The sequence below is a fragment of the Hemiscyllium ocellatum genome, chromosome 37 (genome assembly GCF_020745735.1).
Source record: "Hemiscyllium ocellatum isolate sHemOce1 chromosome 37, sHemOce1.pat.X.cur, whole genome shotgun sequence".
In the NCBI taxonomy this organism is placed as follows: Eukaryota; Metazoa; Chordata; class Chondrichthyes; order Orectolobiformes; family Hemiscylliidae; genus Hemiscyllium; species Hemiscyllium ocellatum.
Genome location: NC_083437.1, coordinates 22,210,754 through 22,233,594, shown reverse-complemented (window position 1 = coordinate 22,233,594; position 22,841 = coordinate 22,210,754). Strand labels below are relative to the sequence as shown.

The 22,841-nt window shown below is 43.7% G+C and overlaps 1 protein-coding gene across 1 annotated transcript in view; it reads left to right on the top strand.

Moving 5' to 3' along the window:
• arhgef19 (Rho guanine nucleotide exchange factor (GEF) 19) overlaps positions 1–22,841 on the top strand; it is a 99,408-nt gene that overhangs the window by 47,324 nt on the left and 29,243 nt on the right. Inside the window, exons 2-5 of the mRNA XM_060852156.1 lie at positions 4,666–5,325; positions 15,744–16,199; positions 20,731–20,863; positions 21,754–21,827. Coding sequence (XP_060708139.1) covers positions 4,666–5,325; positions 15,744–16,199; positions 20,731–20,863; positions 21,754–21,827 — 1,323 coding nt within the window. The remainder of the gene's footprint in view (positions 1–4,665; positions 5,326–15,743; positions 16,200–20,730; positions 20,864–21,753; positions 21,828–22,841) is intronic.

Below are 22,841 nucleotides of genomic sequence, written 5' to 3'. Positions count from 1 at the left end.
AAGCGACTCTTGGATAGGCACGTGGAAGTTAGTATAATGAAGAGTATTTAGGTTAGTCTGATCTTAGAGTAAGATAAAAGGCCAACACAACATCATGAACTAAAGGGCCTGTACTGTACTGTATTGTTCTATGTTCTGCATTCTAACAGTGAACAATTTAACAGAACTACTAAGAAACAGACCAACTCCCCTCCAACTACTAAATATTCCCTAATAAAACAAAACCCTAATGGTATGGTGTTTCAATAAATACAAGTCCCACTTATATAACCAAACAATAGAATTTAGTCTTTCAAAATTACAGCTAGGATACATCTTCTGGAACATTCCTCACCCTCTCCATTGATCCTCACCAGGAACATCTTTCTTAATCAAATTCTAGCGTCTGAAACACTTCTCCCTGTTGAATTCCTGTCTCAGGAATATTAGTTAAGAGTGCCTTTTAGGTGGTGATTAATCAGAGAGCAAAAAGATTTCTGTGAGAGCTAGATATTTGCTCTTCAGGTGATTTGCTCTCACTGATTTTCCATATTTTTTATACCCTTGATAACCTATTAATTTCTTTACAGTCATGTGGCTTTAGGTAGTCAAAACCATCAGGTTTAAATTTAATTCGGTTTTGGTATCCAGGGCCTAGTTTAAATTAACTGGCCAAAAGTTAAGCTGGTTGCCTTAACATCAAAACAAGTCTCGGTGGCCAATCGATACAGAACTGGTACAGAATCGTTTCAGAACTGTCTGTGCTACTTGTTTCGTTTAAATCTCCAAGCTTTGAAAAACACATAATCTCTTAAAGGGACCAGACACTCTTCCCACCTGCCCCCCCCCCCCCACCCCCCACCCCCACCCCCCACACCCCATCATTTTTACAAACAAATTCTAACTTCCAGGCTTCTAATTCACAAATACTCAACACAAATTCGCAACAAGTGGATTACAAAACAAACGGCTTTGGCAGCCACATGGCCACCAACAGTGGAGCGATTAAAACTGGGATTGTGGAGGGACTCACAACACTGGGGGAGCACACGGACCTTGAGTTGTGGGCTGGACATGAGGTCATGGAGGGATTTGAAAATTTTAAAACTGAGGTGCTGGTCGGTGGGTACAGGGGTGACGGGTGAATGGGGCATGGTGTGAGTTAGGATACACATTTTGGATGTATGGCAAAGTGCCAAGGTGAGTATTTGAATAGCCAAGTATCAAGGTAAGAAAGACATGGATGAGGGGTTCTGCAGCAGATGAGCTGAGACAGGGGCACAATCAGGAGATGTTCCAGAGATGGAGACAGGTGGATATGGGAGTGAAGCTGGCTAATTATGGGAGGCATAAAAAACTGCAGATCAGGAAAGGGTAGGCAGGGGAGAGGAAGAAACTACAAAAAGACCAGATTTGAAGAAATTTTGTTTCATTTTGTTTTAAATGCTTGTGGCCAGGAGATTGATTTGATGTGACTCATACATGAACATTTCTGGCAGGTAACTATTTTGGGCTGCTTATGTCTGGTTACAGCAAATAAAGCACTGAGGTATCATGCTGTCCTCTGCTGATGCTCCCAGGGTCATCCTGGAAGGAATAACTTGTCGCCAGCTCCTCTTTGCTTTAAGCTAATGGTTCCCTCTCCTTAAGTATTGTCCTCCCCTCAAAAAAATCCACCCTTGAACTTTCTTTTCTTGCAAGCCATTGCCCCAAATCCAGCTGAACGTTCAAAGTCTCGGGACATATTGTCCCATTATAAATCCTGCCATGCTACACTTGAATCCAGTCCATGAGATTTCCACATTATCCTGTCAAAATTACAAATGACCCTCGAAGTTACTGTGGTGAATGATCAATGTGCTGTTTAGTCATAGAGATGTACAGCATGCTGACCAGATATCCCAATCCAATCAGGTCCCACCTGCTAGCACCCGGCCCATATTCCTCCAAACCTTCCCTATTCATGTACCCATCCAGATGCCTTTTAAATGTTGCAATTGTACCATCCTCCACCACTTCCTCTAGCAGCCTATTCCACACACACACTACTCTCTGGGTGAAAAAGTTGCCCTTTATATCTTTTCCCTCTCACCCTAAACCTATACCCTCTAGTTCTGGACTTCACACCCCAGGGAAAATGCCTTGTCTATTTACTCTATCCATCTTGGACATGGTGTGTCATACCATTCACACACCAATGTCCTCCTCTGAAAGAGAGAAATGTAGCAGGTAGGAGCAGGAGTAGGCTATTCATTGTGATCATAGTCAGAAGTCACAACAAGCGCTGATCAGAAAGCTTGTGATTTCAAATAAACCATTTGGACTATAACCTGGTGTCGTGTGACTTCTGAATTTGTTCACCCCAGTCCAACACTACGTCTCTACTTCATTGTGATCGTAACTGATTGTCAAGCTCAATACCCAACTTTACCTTTCCCCCCATATACCTTAATCCTTTTGGACTCGAGAGCTCTATCTACCACAAAATGCACTGGCCCCAACCACATCCTGTGGCAGTAAATTCCACAGGCTTGCCACTCTCTGGGTGAAGACATTTCTCCTCATCCCAGTCCTGAAAGGTTTATCCCTTATCCTTAAACTATGACCCTTGATTCTGGACTCCCCCAACAACAAGGACATCTTTCCTGCAACTGACCTATCCAATCCTGTTGGAATTTTGAAGGATTACTTTGAGAGAACCCCCACTCCCTTCCCCGTTCTTCCACATTCCACTGAATACAGTTCTAACTGACTCAATCTCTCCTCATACTGTCAGTCCTGCCATCCCAGGAATCAATTTGGAAACCCTCCACTGCACTCCGTCTACAGCAAGAACAGACCAAAACTGCACACAGCTATCGATTTGGCTGGGCCTACTCGTGCCTCTCCCTGACTCAGGGTTCCCTTCCCGTTGCATCGCTATCTTAGGAGTCACTCTTTCATTGGTCCTCTCCTATTTTCACTGTCAACAGCATCATCTCTAATCTAATCAAATCTAAATCTGACACCATGTCAGATTTGCATATACTCTAATGTCCCCAGTTTTATCTCACCTCCCCCCCCCACAACTTCTCTCAATTCTCCAGCTCTGATCTGTCACATCAGATGCTTGTCTGACATCAGGACTGGATGAACAGAAATTTTCTCTGAGTAAGTATTGAGAAGGTCAAAGCTGTTGACCATTCATTCCCACAATCGTGATTCTCTCGCCGCTAACTCCATTCCTCTCTTGGCCGATGTCGCCACTAAACGAGATTGTCCACAACCTTAGTGTCCTATCTGATCCAGATATGATCTTCTGACTCCATATCCTCTCTCTCACAAAGAACATTCATCTCTGCCTTGTTAATGTGGCTTGTCTCTGCCCCTGTCTCTGTTGATCTGCTGCTGAAATCTTCATCTAATGGATTTGGCTATGACGGTGCTCTCCTTGCGTTCTTGGCTTCCAATCACCATAAACTCAAGCTCATCCAAAACTCTGCTGCAAGTATCATAACATGTATTGTCCCTGTCTCCCATCACTGCTGTGATCAGTGGCTAGCAGTGCCCACGGAATGGCAACACCTCCATTTTACAATTCCCATCCTTGTTTCTAAATCCTACAATGCTGTTCCTCTTCTCTATTGCTGTAACCTCTTCCTACCTACACCCCTCTGAGATCTCAGGGCTCCATCAATACCAGCCTCCTTCACAGGCCTGATTTTAATCACTCTACGCGTGGCATTTCTATCTTTAACTGTCTGAGCGCAGAGTTCTGGATTTCCCTCCCTAAACCTCTCCATTTCTCTATCATGCATTAAGACCCTTCTTAAAATCTAAATCTTTGACCAAATATTTGCTCAGCTTTCTGAATATCTCCTGTGTGTCTCAGTGTTAAATTTTGTCTGATTATTCTCCTGTAAAATGTCTTGGAAGACATTATCAAGTTTTAGACACCACCTGAAATACAAGTAATTGTTGTTGTAATTGGATAAAGGTGGCCAGACACTATTTTGCCTCTTGAAGCAAATATGGTTAACTTTACCTCACTGGCAAATGGTTTCTTTACCAACCAGAGGTTTAGATAATGAGGCTGACTCTGGAGGTGGGTGATTTATTTGGAATTAAATGCTCCTTTGACTTTAAGCCAAAGTGATAAAGGTTGTTGCGCATTTCTTCGGTCTTACACACTAGGCCCACTTGTAGAGTTCTGGTAGCCAACACACTGACACCAGTCATATCTAATTGAAGATTTGCCCAATCTCACTGATTACTATTGTTATGTTCATTTGCACTGGAGTACCATTGCATTGAAAGCAGCCACCAATGCATGTGTACCCTGTATGGTCAGTGCAGGGGGCTATTTGACTGCACTTGATGCCTACACTTACATATCACTGACCAATACAGGGTAGCTGGGAAATCAGCAGCAGGGTTCCCCATCTGATTTTGTCTGTCCCAATTGTGATGGTCCCAGATTGTTGGGAGCAGCAAGCCTGCGATCTCCTGCAGTGTAGTGTTCCGCTCCACATGGGGCTGCCCCTGTAGTGACTGAGATATGAGGACAGTTTAATAAGGTTTGGAATTACAATATTAGTCAGCCTCAGTGCATTTGTCAGGCTGTCTGATCTGACACTGTTGCTGGCTTATGTTCTGTTCCTCAATCTCTGCTTGCTCTGAATAAATTTTCCCATTGTTGTCCTGCAGAGATGCATATTTCCAATGGCGAGGAGATGGAATCGCTCAAGGACAGTCTAAAGGACAGCCCTTGCTTGAAGAACCACATTGCCATCTGCAAGGAGGAGAGTGTCTCCTTTAATGTGCGGCCAGACTGTATACAAAATGGTCAAAAGCGGGTTAACACCTCATTCAGTTCCGATGCGGCAGAGACCCCAAATGGTGAGGAGTTGGAAGCAAAGGACATACCAGATTCGGATGCACAGAGGGAGTCAGCGGCCATTCTTTATGGGCAGCAAGTTCTAAGATCCAAAGCTGAACTCCGGAGACAGCTCGCCTTGCCAGTCAGCGAGTGGAACACTGACAGCGAAACCCAAGTGCGGTTCAGGACTTCGCAGGCAAAAGCCATTGCAGGGCAAGGGTCGGCAGACAGCTTGCCTCTGTACTGTGCCAGTGATGACCATGGGCCTGTCACAGGGACTCCAGCAGGTATCTGTGCACTGTCTGGCCGGCAGGTCGTGGGCAAGGCTGACAGCTGGCCACACCAGAGCCTGGCCACTGAGAGCAACTTCACAGTCACTTCCAAAAGTGACTTCTCCCTCAATACGCTGCTGGCGGAGTCTGAGAGGGGTGAGTCCAGTGGTCTACAGAGGCGGCCCTCACAAGGATCAGACCTGGAGAAAACAACAAGTAAATATTTCTGATCGCTTAATAAAAACCGAAAGAGCTGCAGATGCTATAAGTCAGAAACAAAGATAGAGATTGCTGGAAAAGCTCAGCAGGTCTGGCAGCATCTGGGGGGAGAAATCAGAGTTAATGTTTCGGGTTGAGTGACCCTTCCTCAGAAGACCAGACCTGAAACATTAACTCTGATTTCTCCCCACAGATGCTGCCAAACCTGCTGAGCTTTTCCAGCAATTTCTATTTTTGTTTCTGATCATTTACTACTTCTTATTCTTCTTTGTCCTTTTTTAGATTAGATTACTTATAGTGTGGAAACAGGCCCTTCGGCCCAACAAGTCCACACCGACCCGCCGAAGCGCAACCCACCCATTTACATTTACCCCTTACCTAACACTACGGGCAATTTAGCATGGCCAATTCACCTGACCCGCACATCTTTGGACTGTGGGAGGAAACCGGAGCACCGGAGGAAACCCATGCAGACACGGGGAGAACATGCAAACTCCACACAGTCTGTCGCCTGAGTCGGAAATTGAACCCGGGTCTCAGGCGCTGTGAGGCAGCAGTGCTAACCACTGTGCCACCAGTGATTCTAACGTGAACCTTGACAATAAAGTGCATATTGCTTTTTGGGGAAATAATAACACTGGAATGGTAATCCAGCACATGGGTTCAAATCACATTGTGGTACATGGTGAAACCTAACTTCAATTGACAAAACATCTGGAATATTAATCTAGCCTCAAAATAAGGACCTGTGACAATGATCATTTATTATTGAAAAACTCATTGGTAATTTATATCCTTTAGGGAAGGAAATCTATCATCCTTTTCAAATCTCCACAACTAATTTTGATTTGATTTATTTGATTTCTGATTTGATTTATTGTAGTCACATGTACCTAAGTACAGTGAAAAGTTTTGTTTTACCTGCAGTACAGGCAGATCATAGCATAAGAGGACATACAGATCATAGGGTGCTGAGACAGAGCAAGGCCTACAAGGTTATGGCTGCACAGGAGGTTCAAAAAGCAAGGTCAACATTATGTGAAGTTGGAGAGGTCCATTCAGGATGCTAGTAACGGCAGGGAAGGAGCTATTTTTGAACCTGTTGGTGCATTGTTCAAGCTGATGGGAGAGGTTGTAGGAGAGCATGGGATGGGTCTTTGATGATCTTAGCAGCCTTTTTACAGCAGGAAGCAGTATAAATGTAGTCCCTGGATGGGAGGTTGGCTTCCATGATGGGGTGGGCTGTGCACATCACTTTCTGTGGCTCCTGGGCAGAGCAGCTATACCAGGCCATAGTGCACCCGGATTGCACACTTTCTATGGTGCAACTGTAAAAGTTGGTGAAGGTCCTTATGGACATGCTGAATTTCCTTAGCCGCCTGGGGAAGAAGACCCATTTAGTTGACTCTGTGTGAAATGGCCCAGCAAACCACTCAGTTCAAGGACAGGGAGGATGGGCAATCCATGGTGAGTCAGCAACATTTTTGGAGAAACACTCATTCTGTTTCGCCGTATACAGATACTGCCAGACCTGCTGAGGATTTCCAGACGGTTCATTCAGACTTAAACAACTGCAGTATTTTGCTTTTGGATGAAGCTATTTAATTCTTTATTTGCTTTTAACCTCATCAAGCTGTTTACATTTATTGAAAAAACACTTTGATATTTTATAAAGATATTCGAAGAGTCTACACTAACCCTTAATCTACTCTGCAATATCTCAAAGCTTTCAATGTGGGCAGTTCAGAGAAGGTTCACTCAGTTGATTCCTGCAATTAAGTTGTAGTCTTACGAGGATAATCAAGAAGTGTAGTGCTGGAAAAGCACAGCAGGTCAGGAAGCATTCAAGGAGCAGGAAAATCGACGTTTCAGGCATAAGCCCTTCTGCCTGACCTGCTGTGCTTTTCCAGCACCACACTTTTTTATCTGATCGCCAGTATCTGCAGTCCTCACTTTCTCCTCGTCTTATGAGGATAGAACTTGGGCCTTTACACAATGTGTTTTAGGAAGGCGGGAGATGATCTTATTGATTCTGAGGGGCTTGGCAGGGTCACTGCTGATTTCCCTTCATGTGGGAATCTAGAACCGGGGCTGGGGGTACCACAGCTTTAAAATAAAGGCTAGTCCCATTTACACAGAAATGAGGAGGAATTCCTTCTCTCACGTCTTAAAAATTCTCCTCCCCAGCAAATCTTGGAGGCTGGTCAGTCAAAATATTCAAGGCTGAGCGAGGCAGATCTTCGATCCACGAGGGAGTGTAGGGATATGGCTGGTCAGGAAAGTGGAGTTAATGCCACAGTGAGATCAACTCCAATCTTAGCGAAAGGCAGAGCAGGCTAAAGGGGCCTATTCTCACCTGTGACTGGGAATGGAACAAGTGGAGTCTTGGTTTTCTCCTCAGTCTCTTCATCCCTCTGGGTGAGCGGGAGCATCCCCTGGCCCACAGAGAGAGGTGCTGATTTCAACCAATCCGGCCTTGGACAGGACACATTGCTGGGCCACTGACACACATTCACTGTTTTTCCCAACCCTTTCTTTCCTGAACATCAAAGCAATGCCTCCCGCAACAGAAACTCAGCTTGTCCCTTAGTCAGCTGCATTGGATGGGAGGGCTGTGCTGCTTCGAACCTTCCATTGCTATGCCTGCATCGGGAGTTCAATAGAAAGAGCTACTGTTAAACTATGGAGCAGAGCACTACTGTGAGCAATTTTAACAACTGCTGGGCTTTTACAAATGGCTACATGAATTCATTAGTGTATTCCTGTTAACTGCTCTCGGAGAGCTACAATTTCAGTCAGGTCCTCATTAGGAGCTAGAGAGCTGGTCTCATCACTCTATGGTCCCTCCAGCTGCTCAGTTGTGTCTATGGATATGGTCTATGGATATCAGGCAAGAGTGGAACTGATTCATTTGTTATACTCTCAATACTTACCCTAGCACGTTAAATATTTCCGCTTAGGCAAGTAGATACCTGTGGTCCATAAAGAAAGAAGTAAAGATTGAAACAGACTGATCAAACCCACTCCTCTCATGGCCCTTTGACTGTTGTATACAGCTGTAAGAGTCTATAAAAGTTAATACTGTGGTGTGCCTTAAACATCACCCATTATTATGATCTTATATGGACCATAGGCAGAATAGCTTAGGATCTGAGACCTAACATTCAGGTCCTGCTCATAATCTCTGTCACAACGTCAATCAAATCAATGTAACCTGTGTCTAGTTGCTGACGTGCAATTAATCATTTCTTGTTTAATACAGGAGCATGTTCTAAGTATACTAGTAAATAGTTTTCCTCTACCACACTAGACAAAACAGGCATTTTAGATCTCTATTGAGGCTGGTACCATCAAACCTAACCCATGGTGAAGTGCAGACCTGGTTTAACTTAAACATACATACCACACGCTGGCAGTAATGGAGGTTTGAAGGTTTAGTGTCAGGTTGAAGCAGCCATCTCCTGCAGGCAGTCAGCAGCAGGGAAGAGCTGAACAATTAAGAACCTTATGGAGGAAACCCTTGTGACAAGATTCAACAAGGTCGAAACTACAGTCAATGGTGTAAGAATTTCAGACCTAACAGCCACACTGTAAAATGCATACTAAACCCCCTATTAGAATTAGTTACTCAAGAGACAGCCTGCATCATGTGACAGGGGTCTGGAGGAGCAGTCCCGATTCAGGGTTTATCCAGAGAGTAAGCAAATGTCAGAGGTTCCGTGAGTAAAGCTAAAATTGTTGATGGACAAGGGACAAGTTCAAAATCAGCACTAAATTAAGACCAGAAAAGTGAGAAGTATGTACAATTCAGATTAAGCATTGCTTCCTAGTGGGCGGGCACCGTGAGGATAGCTACAGAGAGGGAATTCAAAAGTCACAGAACAAGTTAAACCAAGTTCATGGACCTGGGCATGTTGCTCAGCCAGAATTGAAGCAACGGGGGGAAAAAAAATAGAAGCCTAAGCAGCCCTGGTCCAATGGAAGAAGGAAGTTAGTGGACTTTTTTTCAGGCTGTAGGATAGGCAGGAGAGATGCTTCAAAATTCTGGTAAAAGTGTGAAGCATTTATTTTATCTGTGGGAGCGTGAATAATCTGGGAACAAATTGTAAAAGACACAGGGAGAAGTGGGATTCATGCCCCGAACAACCGGATTAATCCAGTGAAGTCACAGAAAAGGTGGGAACCATCCATTTTGGCTGGGACAAGGTAGAAGTCCTCAGTTTTGGCCCTAATGTGTGGCAGTTTTACGGAACTGCCACAACAGCCCTGATCAGTACGGTGAAGGAAAGAAGCCTCACCTAGCCTCGGTATGCTAGCTGTCAAATAAGAATCTGCACAAAGAGGTGAATGAGGTGGAATAGTCTATTACAGAAGAAAAGATATGAGTGTATCATAGGAGATAGATTATCCAGCCATTGTTTTGTGGCAAAAGGATATTTACGTCAATGATCATTTCAAGGCAAACACTGAGGCATATAACATTATATTATCAGCTAGTGAACCACAGTTGAAAGAAAACACTGTCTGTCGCCTACAGCAATACAATTACAGGTACATGGTCCTTCAGGAAAGCACTTATGTCGAAAGGAATACCAGAAGCATTTCTCCAATTTAGCAGAATACAAACAGTAGAAGGACCTGCTGTGTACTGTATAATTGTGAATTCTCACTTTGGAGCAACATTTCCTCTAGGTCATCCTGTGCAGCTGCATGTGCAGCCATTAGTGTCAGCTTGCCGTTTAATTTCCAATTCCTGGAGGCTCACACAACCAGAAAGGAAATTAGAGAGAATGCTGTTGTTGAGTATGAAGATGCACCTTGGTTGCAATTTTCCTCAGACGATGAAAGGAGTAAAACCAGCTAAAGGCAAGGAACAACTGCTCAAAAGGCAACTGGTAGAAAATTTCAAGTAACTCCCTAGACTCATGTCAGAATTGAAATATAAAGCAGAATGCACTGAGACTTTCTACCTTAGTATGAGAAATTGTTTCATACCATCATCAAGAAGGCCACCTTTAACTATATTGGTTTGGCAGGAATGTTTTCAGTTAAGACGATGGCAAATTTTAGCAAAGTTTATGAGGACACACAAGAAATGAGATAATCATAGACCTGCCCAGAGCTAACGTGATAAACCTATTATTGATGTAATTCAGAATGGGACACAGTTTGGAGAAAAAAAAGTAATGTCAAATTCAAGTCTGAGGTGACTCAGAAGAGAAAAGTTCCAGCAGGGAATTTTATTATCCTCCCCTTCCCAGGAAGCATCCTTTGATGTATGTCATGGCAGGCACGAAGCAATCCTCAAATGGCAGAATTGAGAAAGGGAACATGCTGTTTTTACTGGGGGTAAAAGTTGAAGTAAACAATGTACCTGTTTCAGAACAGTAGATTGAGAATTAAAAATCTGCTGACATAAATCGCAGATATGGTGTAAACTGCTCCATAGAAGCTACCAGTGAGAAAGAACAATCAATGACTAAACATTCACAAAGCTGCAAAGACAAAATTACTGTTTCAACAGAGCAGCCCCTCTCTGCAAAAGAAATCCAGGAGATTAAAGGCTCTTTAGTTGAATGATGGTGCAGTTAGTATCAGGGTGCTGGGGATGACAGAATTAGATAAATGCAGATATCTTGAACTCTCCTTTAAATGTAAAGCCACAACACACAAGGAAAATATCCATTTACTGGATACCACAGTTTTTAAATTAGATAAAGGCAACAGACAAAAGTTTGTGACAAGTTTTTACAAACTAATTAACAGATACTTCTACCTAGAAAAAGCCGTCATCCTAAACAAACCTTCTGCAGACTAATGACATCACAACTGATCTGTTTCTGTCACAAGTGCACAAAGCTAGAAAACTTTACCCAGGGCTGTTACTATCCTTTTTACTACATCTCGAATCTCAGTCTCAATTTACATTTAATAATTGACTCAGTGTTCATTATAATAGCATCCACTGATTTTCTCCATTTGTAGCTTTTGAACATTTGGAGCCTTAAGTTAGAGATTCCACATTTATTTGCAAACAATTTGTTAGCACAGTAATGTCAAAATTATCTGCCATCTGGTTCATTGAGAATACATTTGTTGACAGCTTTAAACTGTTCTCTATCCTTTGCAATTTTATTCTCAACCATGTTAAAGCTTCTATCTTCTCCCCTCCACCTGGTAGACTCATTCCAAACCCTTTCAACATCCTCATTTCAACTGTACTTCTAGCCTCTTCCTTTCCCTCCCTTTGCAGTCTCCTCCTTCAGGACAGCCTTGTCCTACCTATGTTTTGCAGTCTCCTCCTTTTCACCCTCCTTCATCCCACTCTCAGCAACAGACAACATCCCCAGGACACAAATAACAGCAGTTCTTGACTCCAGGCAACCCCTAACGCCCAAATCTGGCAGAAATCCTCTAAGGCCCAGCTCATGGTGGCAATCCCAAAGGCCAGGGCCAGATTCCAGGCAGCAAACCCTAAAGACTGAGATCAGTTCCCAGTGGTAATCCCCAAGGATTCAGCCATTTCTAATAGCAATCCCTAAACACTGGGCTAAGTTGCTGATGATAATCGCTGAGGCCTGAGCCCAGTTTCTGATGGAAACTCCTGACAATTGGGCCTGGTTGCTGATTCCAATTTGGATCTGGTTCCTGATGGCAATCCGTGAGGACTGGGCCCTGATCCTGATGGCAATCCCTGAGGACTGGGCCCCATTCCCTGATGGTAATCCCTGAGGACTGGGCCCCATTTCCTGATAGCAATCCCTGAGGAGTGGGCCCTGATTCTGATGGCAATCCCTGAGGACTGGGCCCCATTTCCTGATAGCAATCCCTGAGGAGTGGGCCCTGATTCTGATAGCAATTCCAGAGGACTGGGCCCAGATCCTGCTGGCAAACTATGAAGACTATGCCCCATTCCTGATGGCCAAACCTAAGGAGTGGTCCCAGATTCAGATGGTAATCCCCAAGGATTGGCCCAGGTCAACACTAATGCTGGTGACTTGATCACCACAAGTACTTACCTTCCCAGTTGCTCCTCAGTCATATGTTTGCTCGCTCCTGGATTTGTGATAGGTCAAACCAATTTAAACAGAATTTCTAATTGGAGGAGCAGTCCCTTGTAGAATCTGCCTCTCTACTGTAAAGGACTGACAGTGCTCCAGTTGGTTGCTGAGAAGGGTGTTGCTGCTCAGGCCTAGATCCCCCTGAGATCATAGGCCCTGATGATTCACATTGCCCCTCTCCTGGGCCTTGTTGGAAAGAGTGGCAGTAGTAGAAGTCCTGAGGCAGGTTAGAATTGGCCAGTGATGTAGAGATGGAAGTAGATGTGATCTTATTAAGACTGTGGATATGTAATTGGAAGTATAATAGCACATGCCCATTCATAATGGATGACTATGTGGTTTACCAGTGTAAATGTACATGCATATCATTGCACCAGTGTGTTGTCTGGGCCAGTGTGTATGTACCAGCACTTGACAATGCCTGTGTGCTGGACAAATTTGTAAGTCCACATATACACACATGCCTATGAGGACATGTATCTACAAGCACAGATATGAGGGTTTTCATCTGTGTGTGTGTGTGTGTGTGTGTTTGTGTGTGTGGCACCTTGGTGCGCAGATGCTTCATTCTCAGTTCAGACTAACAAATGTACAATTTGTACTAGTCTTCTGAGTCACATTGTGTATAAGGAGGTGCGTGCATAGAATTGTTTGCATGAGTTAAAATTTCTGTGTACACATCCTTGTTTACATATGCAAATCTGAAAAATCATTTGGGGTATGAGGATGTGTGAGAGCATATGCATGTGCGTGTATGTGTGACTGAGTACACAAGGACTGAGCATACGTGTGAGAAATTGTGTCTGGGCAGTCTCTATGTAAAATCTTGGGATGTGATTATTGATGTGTGTATAAGGCCTGTGGTTGTCACTTGGTGTGTAAGAGTGTATGTGTGTTTACAAGAATATCAAAGAACTATGGGGCAGTGGTACTTGTGTGCATCTCTACTTTCAATCGTATTCAACAGCTATTATTTATTGTTGTTAAAGATTTTTCATGTTGTTCCACGAGACACCAGACATGACTTACTGACAGTTGCTATAGAAACAGAATTTTTTGTGCAGAGACACACCCTTATTTACTCACATTTTGAACCTTTCCTGAGTTAACAATTTTTGGCATGTAAACAGGATAATAACCGTCCAAGCTTTTTAGAGATTATGTGGAGATCTTTCTGTGCAAGATCAAACTGACTTCTATTATATGTTAAACCTTCCAACTTCCCTCATTATCCATCCCTCACTATATTTCCCCCAGTTGCCTCTGGTCTAGATAATGTTTCAGTCAAAGATGACCTGATGATGAGTGATGTTGAGGATCTTTAACCCTGTTTAGCTCTCTCTACCTCAAGAATAGCAAGGCAACATCCTGGGCTTTGATGTCATAGAGTCATAGAGATGTACAGCATGGAAACAGACCCTTCGGTCCAACCCGTCCATACCGACCAGATATCCCAACCCAATCTTGTCCCACCTGTCAGCATCCAGCCCATATCCCTCCAAACCCTTCCTATTCATATGCCCATTCAAATGCCTATTAAATGTTGCAATTGTACCAGTCTCTATCACTTCCTCTGGCAGCTCATTCCATACCCGGACCACCCTCTGTGTGAAAACGTTGTCCCTTAGATCTCTTTTATATCTTTCCCCTCTCACCCTAAACCTATACCCTCTAGTTCTGGACTCCCAACTCCAAGGAAAAGACTTTGCCTATTTACCCTATCCATGCCCCTCATAATTTAGTAAACCTCTATAAGGTCACCCCTCAGCCTCCGCGCTCCAGGGAAAACAGCCCCAGGCTGTTTAGCCTCTCCCTATAGCTCAAATCCTCCAACCCTGGCAATCTTTTTTGAACCCTTTCAAGTTTCACAACATCTTTCCGATAGGAAGGAGACCAGAATTGCACGCAATATTCCAACAGTGGCCTAACCAATGTCCCGTACAGCCGCAACATGACCTCCCAACTCTTTTACTCAATACTCTGACCAATAAAGGAAAGCATACCAAACACCTTCTTCACTATCCTATCTACCTGTGACTCCACTTTCATGGAGCCATGTGTCAATAGCAAAGCAATTGACTTTGAATAAAACATTATTGTGAGATCTCGTGATCTCTCTGAGAAAAGCTGTAACTCTCCTGACATGCAATTGATTTTCGGGTTCTTTAATGAGGATTCCCAGACTAGAGCTGCAGTATTATCATCACACTTTTTTCAGCAACCAATCACATTAAAGAATTATCACAAACAGTGAAGCAGGCTAGGGACATGGTTATAGTTCAACATCAAGGTTAACAATCATTTAGTGTCTTCAGTTGATGCAAAGTGAATGGCTATGATAGCCCCAGGAAAGGATATCTTGGGGCAGGAGTACAGTATGTGGTTGATGATCTGACTTGAATGGCCAAAGTCAGAATTTGAGCTGTTCTTCATGGTCCAGTAGTGGAGCAGGTGACCACATCTCCTCCAGGCCATCCTTAAACATTTGAAGGATGTCCAGATTTACTGTGGACATACATCCGATAGTGGACCCCTGAGGTCACGTAGTCAGTGTTTAGTGCAGATGGTATGGTCCTTGGGTGGTGTATTGAGGGATAGTGAAGAAAAAGAGCAAACAGGTACTTAGGTGACAACATCACTGACAGAGAACATTCTCCAGTGAGGTTTTGTCCATTGTTTGAAGCCAGACCCTTTACAAATCACACAGATTTTTGTTGTTATTTTCCCTTCACTAAATAGTTGCTTAATGTCTCTGGAGTTGACTTATAAATGGGCTGGACAGAGTTTAAAAATGAAGGGATCTTCAATGCTAGGTTGAGACAGTCGAAGGCAAGTTAAGGCAAATCAAACATTTACGATTGGGTGAGATCTGGCTCAAGTTGGCGTAACATCAAGGGCTGAAGGGCCTGTACTGTAATGTTCTAAGTTGCATCAAGTTATGTTCTACAGGGAGATAGAGAGACCAAACTCTGAGCAATTGTGTTGGATGGAAAGAAACGAATGAGAGTACGATACTGTGAGATGACTCGAGTTTCCAACATGTTGAAGACGAGTTGATGTAAACGGTGAAGATGGCAGGTTTAGACTTGGAAGCACAAGGGAGGCAAGATGCCGAGAGCGAGTACAATAGTGACAAAACATAAATGGGTGTGATAGAGGAGATGAGAGATTGTCGTCCAGTGTAAGAGATGCTTTACTTTCTACAATGTGTGTGAGGTGAGGAGCTGACCCTCCCAGGTATGGAATTCACAACTCCTCGCAGAATTGGTTTAACATTCCTTGAGTACACTGAGCACCTGGGTGAAGCTGGCATCTTGTGATTTTTACTGACAACACCTTGTTTTTCTTTTCCAGGGAGAAAAGTGCGAGTTTATTCTACAGATTCTCCAAGTGACGAGTCCTTCAGCAGTGGGAGTCTAGACTGCGAGTCCATGTTTACAGGGACCCTATTTGACAATGACTTGAAAGACAATGCTTTCCTGAGCAACAGCTTCTCACTGGAGGATGACATTGTCCCTCTGGATGATTCTGCCTCAGACGAGCTCCCATCGGAATCACTGCCGGAAGGATGGGGGAAATCGGAAGGACTGGGGCCAGAGATTCAGTGTCACTTAGCGGCCACGGGCAACTTGGGTGAGATGCCATCCATTGCCAGCTGCATGGAGCAGGAGAAACGGCGTTTTTCAGCCTCCGAACTGATAAACAGATTGCATCTCTCTCAGAAGAAAGTAGCACAAGCTTTGAAACTGAACAAGTCCATGCCAGGAAGGTCTACACCTAGAGAGAAGACTCCCGCTTTCTCCCTTGAAGGTAAGGTTTAACTTACCCCTTTCTGCACTAGACATTGGAATAGAGAGAGATAGCCTACATTTCAAAAGCATAAAGTCATAGAGATATACAGCATGGAAACAGACCCTTCAGTCCAACTCGTCCATGCTGACCAGATATCCTAAATTAATCCATTTGCCAGCATTTGAGCCATATCCCTCTAAACCCTTCCTTTTCATACATGCAAGGTGCTTTTTAAATGTTATAATTGTACCAGCCTCTACCACTTCCTCTGGCAGCTCATTCAATCCATGCACCACCCTCTGCATGAAAAAGTTGCCCCTTAGATCTCTTTTAAATCTTTCCCCTCTCACCTCCTGTCACTTCTGCAGGAGTTTGGTTAGCTTAGTTGGCTGGAAGGCTAGTTTGCAATGCAGAGTGATGCCAACAGCATGTGTTTACTTCCCACTCTGGCTGAGGTTACTATGAATTTCTCTTTTCCCCCCCCCCCCCCACCTGAGGCATGCTGACCCTCAGGTTAAATCACCACCAATTGTCTCTCTCTAATGAGAGTACAGCCCTGTGGTGACTTTACCTTTGTATCACCACTGTCCAAACATTCCCTAGGCCCATGAGTTGCTGTTTGAAAGTATCTGTCATTTTGCAAGGTTCCACAAACTGTAAATGATAAATTAACATTTGTTTTGGAGATACTAATAGAAAGTGACTACAGTCCCAGAAGACCATAGGCTTCTTTCCTATTAGAGAGAGGCAACTGGAGGTGGTGGTCTAACCTCAGGCAAGGGATGTGATTGAGAAGGCAGTGTCTTTCATGGTGACCTTAACCAGCACAGGAACTGTACCCATTACTGTTACTATTACTCTGCCTCACAAGCCAGCCACCCAGCCAACTGAGCTAACCCTCAGATTGTACTCAAGTGCTGTTAAGAGCATATCTGTGCTGTCTTTCTTTACGAATGTAAATATTGACCTAGATAATGCAGAGTCTTGAACTCAGTAGTTTGTGACTTTGAGACCAGATTGCTTCCAACTGACAACAGATTAGAATTTACGGAAGAATAGAGCAGAAGAGAGGAGACAATTATAGTTTTGACCACAATTTTGCAGTGTGTCCTGGATGGGCAGATTATTCTGTGAGCTGGAGGATGGACAGCGTAAGAACGTCTTTGGTTTAAGAAGATTTTGAAATTGGTTAGGCATCAGTCAACACAAAATCACTTGTGTTGCGCTTTTATCAAAGGCATTTTGAGAGTCTAACTTGATGGTATTGTTGAACTTCCGTCATCCACTAAATTTCCACAAAACTATTCAGCCAGTTTAGTACAACAGGATCTGCCCAATGTTGAGGGTAGTGGGTTTCTGCTGTGGGGTCTTCATATCAGTGAATTGGATGAGTCTTAACCCTCAGGTTTTTTGGACTGATGGGGCAGGATGAGCAGTAAGGCACAGGAAGGACTCCATTTCCTTTTGTTCTCTACCACTGCACTGCCTCATCTTTAAGATGTTGAAATTCAAAGCAGGAGCCACATTGATGGACAGTTTGCTGCCATTTTGAATGATTGAATGAAAAAGCACTAGGTGCCTTTCTTGAAGCCACCTCTACAAGTCTGCCATCCCTTGGGGAACTCAGCAGTGGGAAGGTACATTGTTTCTATTTTCTTGATGTCTTCTGGGAGTCTAGGGGCCAGAGGCAAGGATTAGGCATGGCTTTTCTCAGACTGGGGGCAATTGCAAGCCCCTCACCCCTCGGGCAGGTCATTATGGTTTTCCACTCAGGAAACTAGCCACATTTCTCACCCGCTGGGACAGCAGGTGATCAGGCAAAGTGACAAGTTTGAATCCCTTGACTGACCATTAATTGATCATTTAGGGTCTTCATTGAGAAATGTCCATTATGGACCTTCCCACCCAGCACTCAGTTGCTGAGGTAGCAAGAGGTCAGTTCTTCTTCAGGGCTATCTCGCCCCATTATTCCCTCTTCTCGACATTTGTCACCACCATGGAGGGGAAAATGTCACCCTAGGATTTTTGCTGACATATGGAGGTCTTTGTTGTCAAACACTCACTGTCCTAATGTGCAGAAGGCTGATCCTCGTCAATGGTGGCCTTTTGAAGCAGGTTGCTGGCAAGATTTGGGAAGTGCTCAACATCTTCCAGAGTCTCTCCTTCAACATTTATGGGAGATGAAATATTTGGCTGATAAAGTGTGATTGAAGTTCGATGAATAATATACAGATTTTATTTCGGCAACATTCACTCAGTTTCTTGTTGGTAGAATTGGAGAAAGTGGCTTAAAAAGCTGGTGCACAGGGAGCAAGGTCACTCCAGTCATCTGCGTACTGTTGGTCATCTACGTGGTGACTTTGTTTTTGGAAGTGGGGCAAAAAAACACAAAGATTAAAGAGTTTACCATTTCGGCTGTTTGATGTTCAATGAGGTGAATAACCACGGTCAGTTGGACATAAAAGTCTTCCAAACTCCATTGAATAAGGGCACAACCTCCAGGATCATTAGATTAAATCTCACCATGGTGGCTGGGGGGATCAAATAATTGACAGATGTGGAAATGAATGATCAAGTTTCCTCCTGCACTTGAGGGCTCCTGTGGCCAGTGCACACTGTAGGGGCTGGAGGATCTCCTCAGCCCTTGGAGTAATAATTTGAACTAAATTTATAAGTTTCCTTTGATGATTTGATTTTTGCAGCAGTCCCACTTTAAGGGGATGTCAGCCATTTATGTGTTTATTTGCTTTATTGGTTTTCATGGGTTTTCAAATGGTACGAAATGATCGGATTGTTATGAAAAACCCATTTGCTGTGCTAATGCCTTCAGGGAAAGGAATAGGTGCCATCCTTCCCCAGTCTGGTTTACACACAACTCCACATCCGTTGCATTGTGGTTGATTCTTAACTAAATGATGTAACGAGCCACTCAGTTGTATCAAACAATGACGGGAAAGAAAGCACAGTGAGTGAACCTGCATCGTGTGGATTGCAGCGATTCAGGAAGGCAGCTCACCACCACCTTATCCCGGGCGATTAGACGTGAGCGTTTAATGTTACGCTTGTTGACAGACACTCATATCCTAAACTAAACTTTGAAAAAAAATCCTGAGGCTGTGCATGAGCAGGTAGATAAACCCAGACAGAAAGCTGGCTGACTACTTTGGGTTTATAAATAAGGGAATAAAGGATCTCTATGACTCTATGACAAGAACAAAGAGGTAATGATAGATTTGGATGAGGCAGTGGTTAGCCCATGTTTTGTGTGATTTTGAGCCTCTCATTAAACCCCCCTGGTAGATTTACCGGGATAATGCCAACACTGGCAAGTTATTGCCACAGAATTGTTTCCACAGAAACAGGAAAAGGGAAAGTGAGATTGTAAATGCTGAAGACGTATGAAGAATTCATACAGTGATGAGTCTGGCTGGGATGTCAGTGACAAGAGATCGTCAAATTAAAACTTCCAGTAAGCATCAATGATTCTGTACGGGCTGATCCTGTCTGTAGTCAGTGTGTAATTTATGTGCAGTGTCTCAGACACAGAGTACAGCTATTTCCATCTGGCCCCATGACACACTTTGACTCCTGTGCCACATGAATGGCCTGACTGAAATGTCTGCTGTCCTCCATAGCTAGCATCCATGGGTTCAGTACAAAGATCAGGAACAGTCTCTAAGTATTTTCTCTTTATGAAACTGGTGTACCCCCGTACTTGTTTCCAATTTATATTTCAGATTTCTGCTATGTGTGATGCTAATTTTTTATCTTGGCTCACTCTTGTTGAATGTCTCAGAAATGCTGCACATTTGGTCTCACTCAGTATGAGAGTTTCATTCAAACACATATACCTCACTATAGGCTTTAACACTTTGCCTTTTCTATCTCACTTTCCACACCTGAAAGCCTGCCTTTTCAACTATGTGAATGCATGTTGTTGTTGTAAAATGGATTACAGGGTTACCTTTGCTCTGTAAAGTCACAGCAACTTCCCTCACACTCAAGGCTGGTCTTGTGGGAGAGTCCAGGATCACAGAACATAATCTTAGAATAAAGCAGGACAGGTTTAAGACAGAGACAAGGAGGAATTTCTTCCCCCTGAGGGTGGGGAATTAGTTGAATTCTTTACCACAGTGGGCAGTCAAGGCTATATCATTCAGTATATTCAAGGCTGAAATAGACAGATTTTTAATCAGTAAGGGAATCAAGAGAAGTGGGGAAAAGATAGTAAGATGGAGATGAGGAACATCAGATCACCCAGGATCTCATTAAATGGTGGAGCAGACACGATGGGCTGAATGGCTTATTTCTGCTCTACATTTTATGGTCTTCTGTCTATGGTGTTTCTGGAACACCACCTAATCATCTCTGGTATCTGGTCTTGAACAACCTGTTAGAGTCTGATCCTTGCCGCTGGGTGTTCACATGCACTGTCTCTGCTTAGTTTCTCCTGCACTGCGCTTCGGTGATGTCAGATATTTGACTGTGAGGCAGGGCTTTTGGATGTCCTGAGTATCTCACTGTTTCCCTTCTTACATCTTGTTCTCAGGCAGATCGAATGCAAAAAAAAAGAGCAAGTCTCTCGTCTCGATCAACAGCAATGTGTCTCCAAAGCCACAAAGGAGTGGTCTCATCTTTGACAGTCCTCCACCTAACATGTGGAAGCCCAGCACCATTCCAAGGTAACATTTGGGTCTGGTCTATGGACCAGCTATTGGAATTGGCATCCACAAACCACAGTAACTGGTGACATTTAAATTCAATTAATAAAACCTTGAATTAAAAGCTAGTCTCAATGATGGTGACCAGGAATCCATCTTCTATTGTTGTAAAAACCCATCTGGTTCAATGACGTCCTTTAGGGAAGAAAATCTGCTGCCCTTACTTGGTCTGGCCTCTTCATGACTCCAGAGCCACAGAAACGAACTTGACTCTTAATCGCCATCTGAAATGGTCAAACGAGCCACTTAGTTCAAAGGCAGTTATGGGTGGGCAACATGTGCTGGCATTGCCCAGTGATGCCCAAGAGAGAATAAAGAAAAAAAATACACCAACTGTTGCAATCAGATTTAACACTTTCTCTTGAGACTGTGATATGGAGTGATCCCTCTGATAAACATATGTGGTAACACCCACACACTCATACACATTCACACACACATAACAAATCCACTTTCAGATACAGACACACGCCGTCAGTTACACACATACACTCCTTAACACAAGCACACATACACACACACATACTCATATGTATAAACAGACACACATAGGTGTGTAAATGTGCACAGACACACATGCACACACTCTCAGACACTCAGGTACACCATCATACATAATCACACAACCATCCATTTACCATACAAACTCTAATACTCTGATAAACATGCTTGCACTCATGCAGACACAACTCAAACATTTGTCAACATTAACATCAACAATTGAAATGCCAATTATATCGGTTCACAGCAATCCTTGTAAAACCCAGACAGTCAGTACTTCAGAGTTGCACTCTGGGTGTTAGAAGATGATGTTAAACGTAACGTGGAATTGTTTCTGCTTCTTTGTTCAGGAGAGTGGGGTCAGAAGGGGAACTGAATGAAAAACAGCTGCGAGAAAGGAGGCATTCCAGGTTTCTACTGAACTGTGAGTAAAACTGAATTTACTCCCTCCTCACAGGTATGTTCAGAATCGGGCTGTGTTAACATCCCATCCGTACTAGGAGAGTTCAGTGCCTTATTCTCATTCTCTCCTCTTTAAAAGGTGCTGATCCTCACTGTGCTTTGCTTCCACTGATGCCCCATGCCATCCATTAACTGAGCCCAGTCTGATCAACCATAGTCTCGACTATTCAACTGGTAGCAATCTTGCCTCCAAGTCAAAATTTGTAGGTTTAGCCAAGGAAGTGCTGGTGTACTGGCACTGCCACTGGACTAGTAATCCAGAATAATGTTCTAGGGTCATGGTGAAATTTGAATTCAGTAAAAAGTTAGCCTAATGGTGACTGTGTGATCACAGTCAATTGTTATAAAAACCCATGTGATCAACTAATTTAAATGTTCTGGCCTACATGTGATTCCACTGCTGACTCTTAACTGACTCCTTTGGGCAATTAGGGAAGGGCAATAAATGCTGGTCTAGCCAGTAATACCCTCACCCCACCAACAGCATTATCTGAAAACAGATTCCCTGTTCACAATCTTCATGCTGACTTTGGGAGGTGCTGTAGTTCCTTCGTTACCATGGTCAATTGCTTCAACAGTACTTCATTGGCTGTGAGAGCATTCAAGATGGTCCTGTAGTGACAGGAGATGCTATGTAAATGCAAATCTTCCTTTTCTTTCTGTGGAAAGTGGAGAACCAAGTCCCATTATGTCCTCCCCTATGTAGTTCACATACCCATGTCCCAACAGCAGCCCTCGACCCTCCCTAACTCTGAGATACTGAGGCCCAATTGGACTTCACTATCAACCTGACTAAGCTAACAGCGTTTTAGCCATAAACCAAACTGGGTCTCTTGGGCTGCTCGCTTTGCAGAGACGTTGGGTTGGGGGTTTGAATTTTTAGCATTATTCAGAGGTTAATCACGGAACCATGAGTTGGTGCAAAGAGGTTGACGCAATTCAGAGGAACATCTGCAGCCTTCAGTCAGGACTGGAT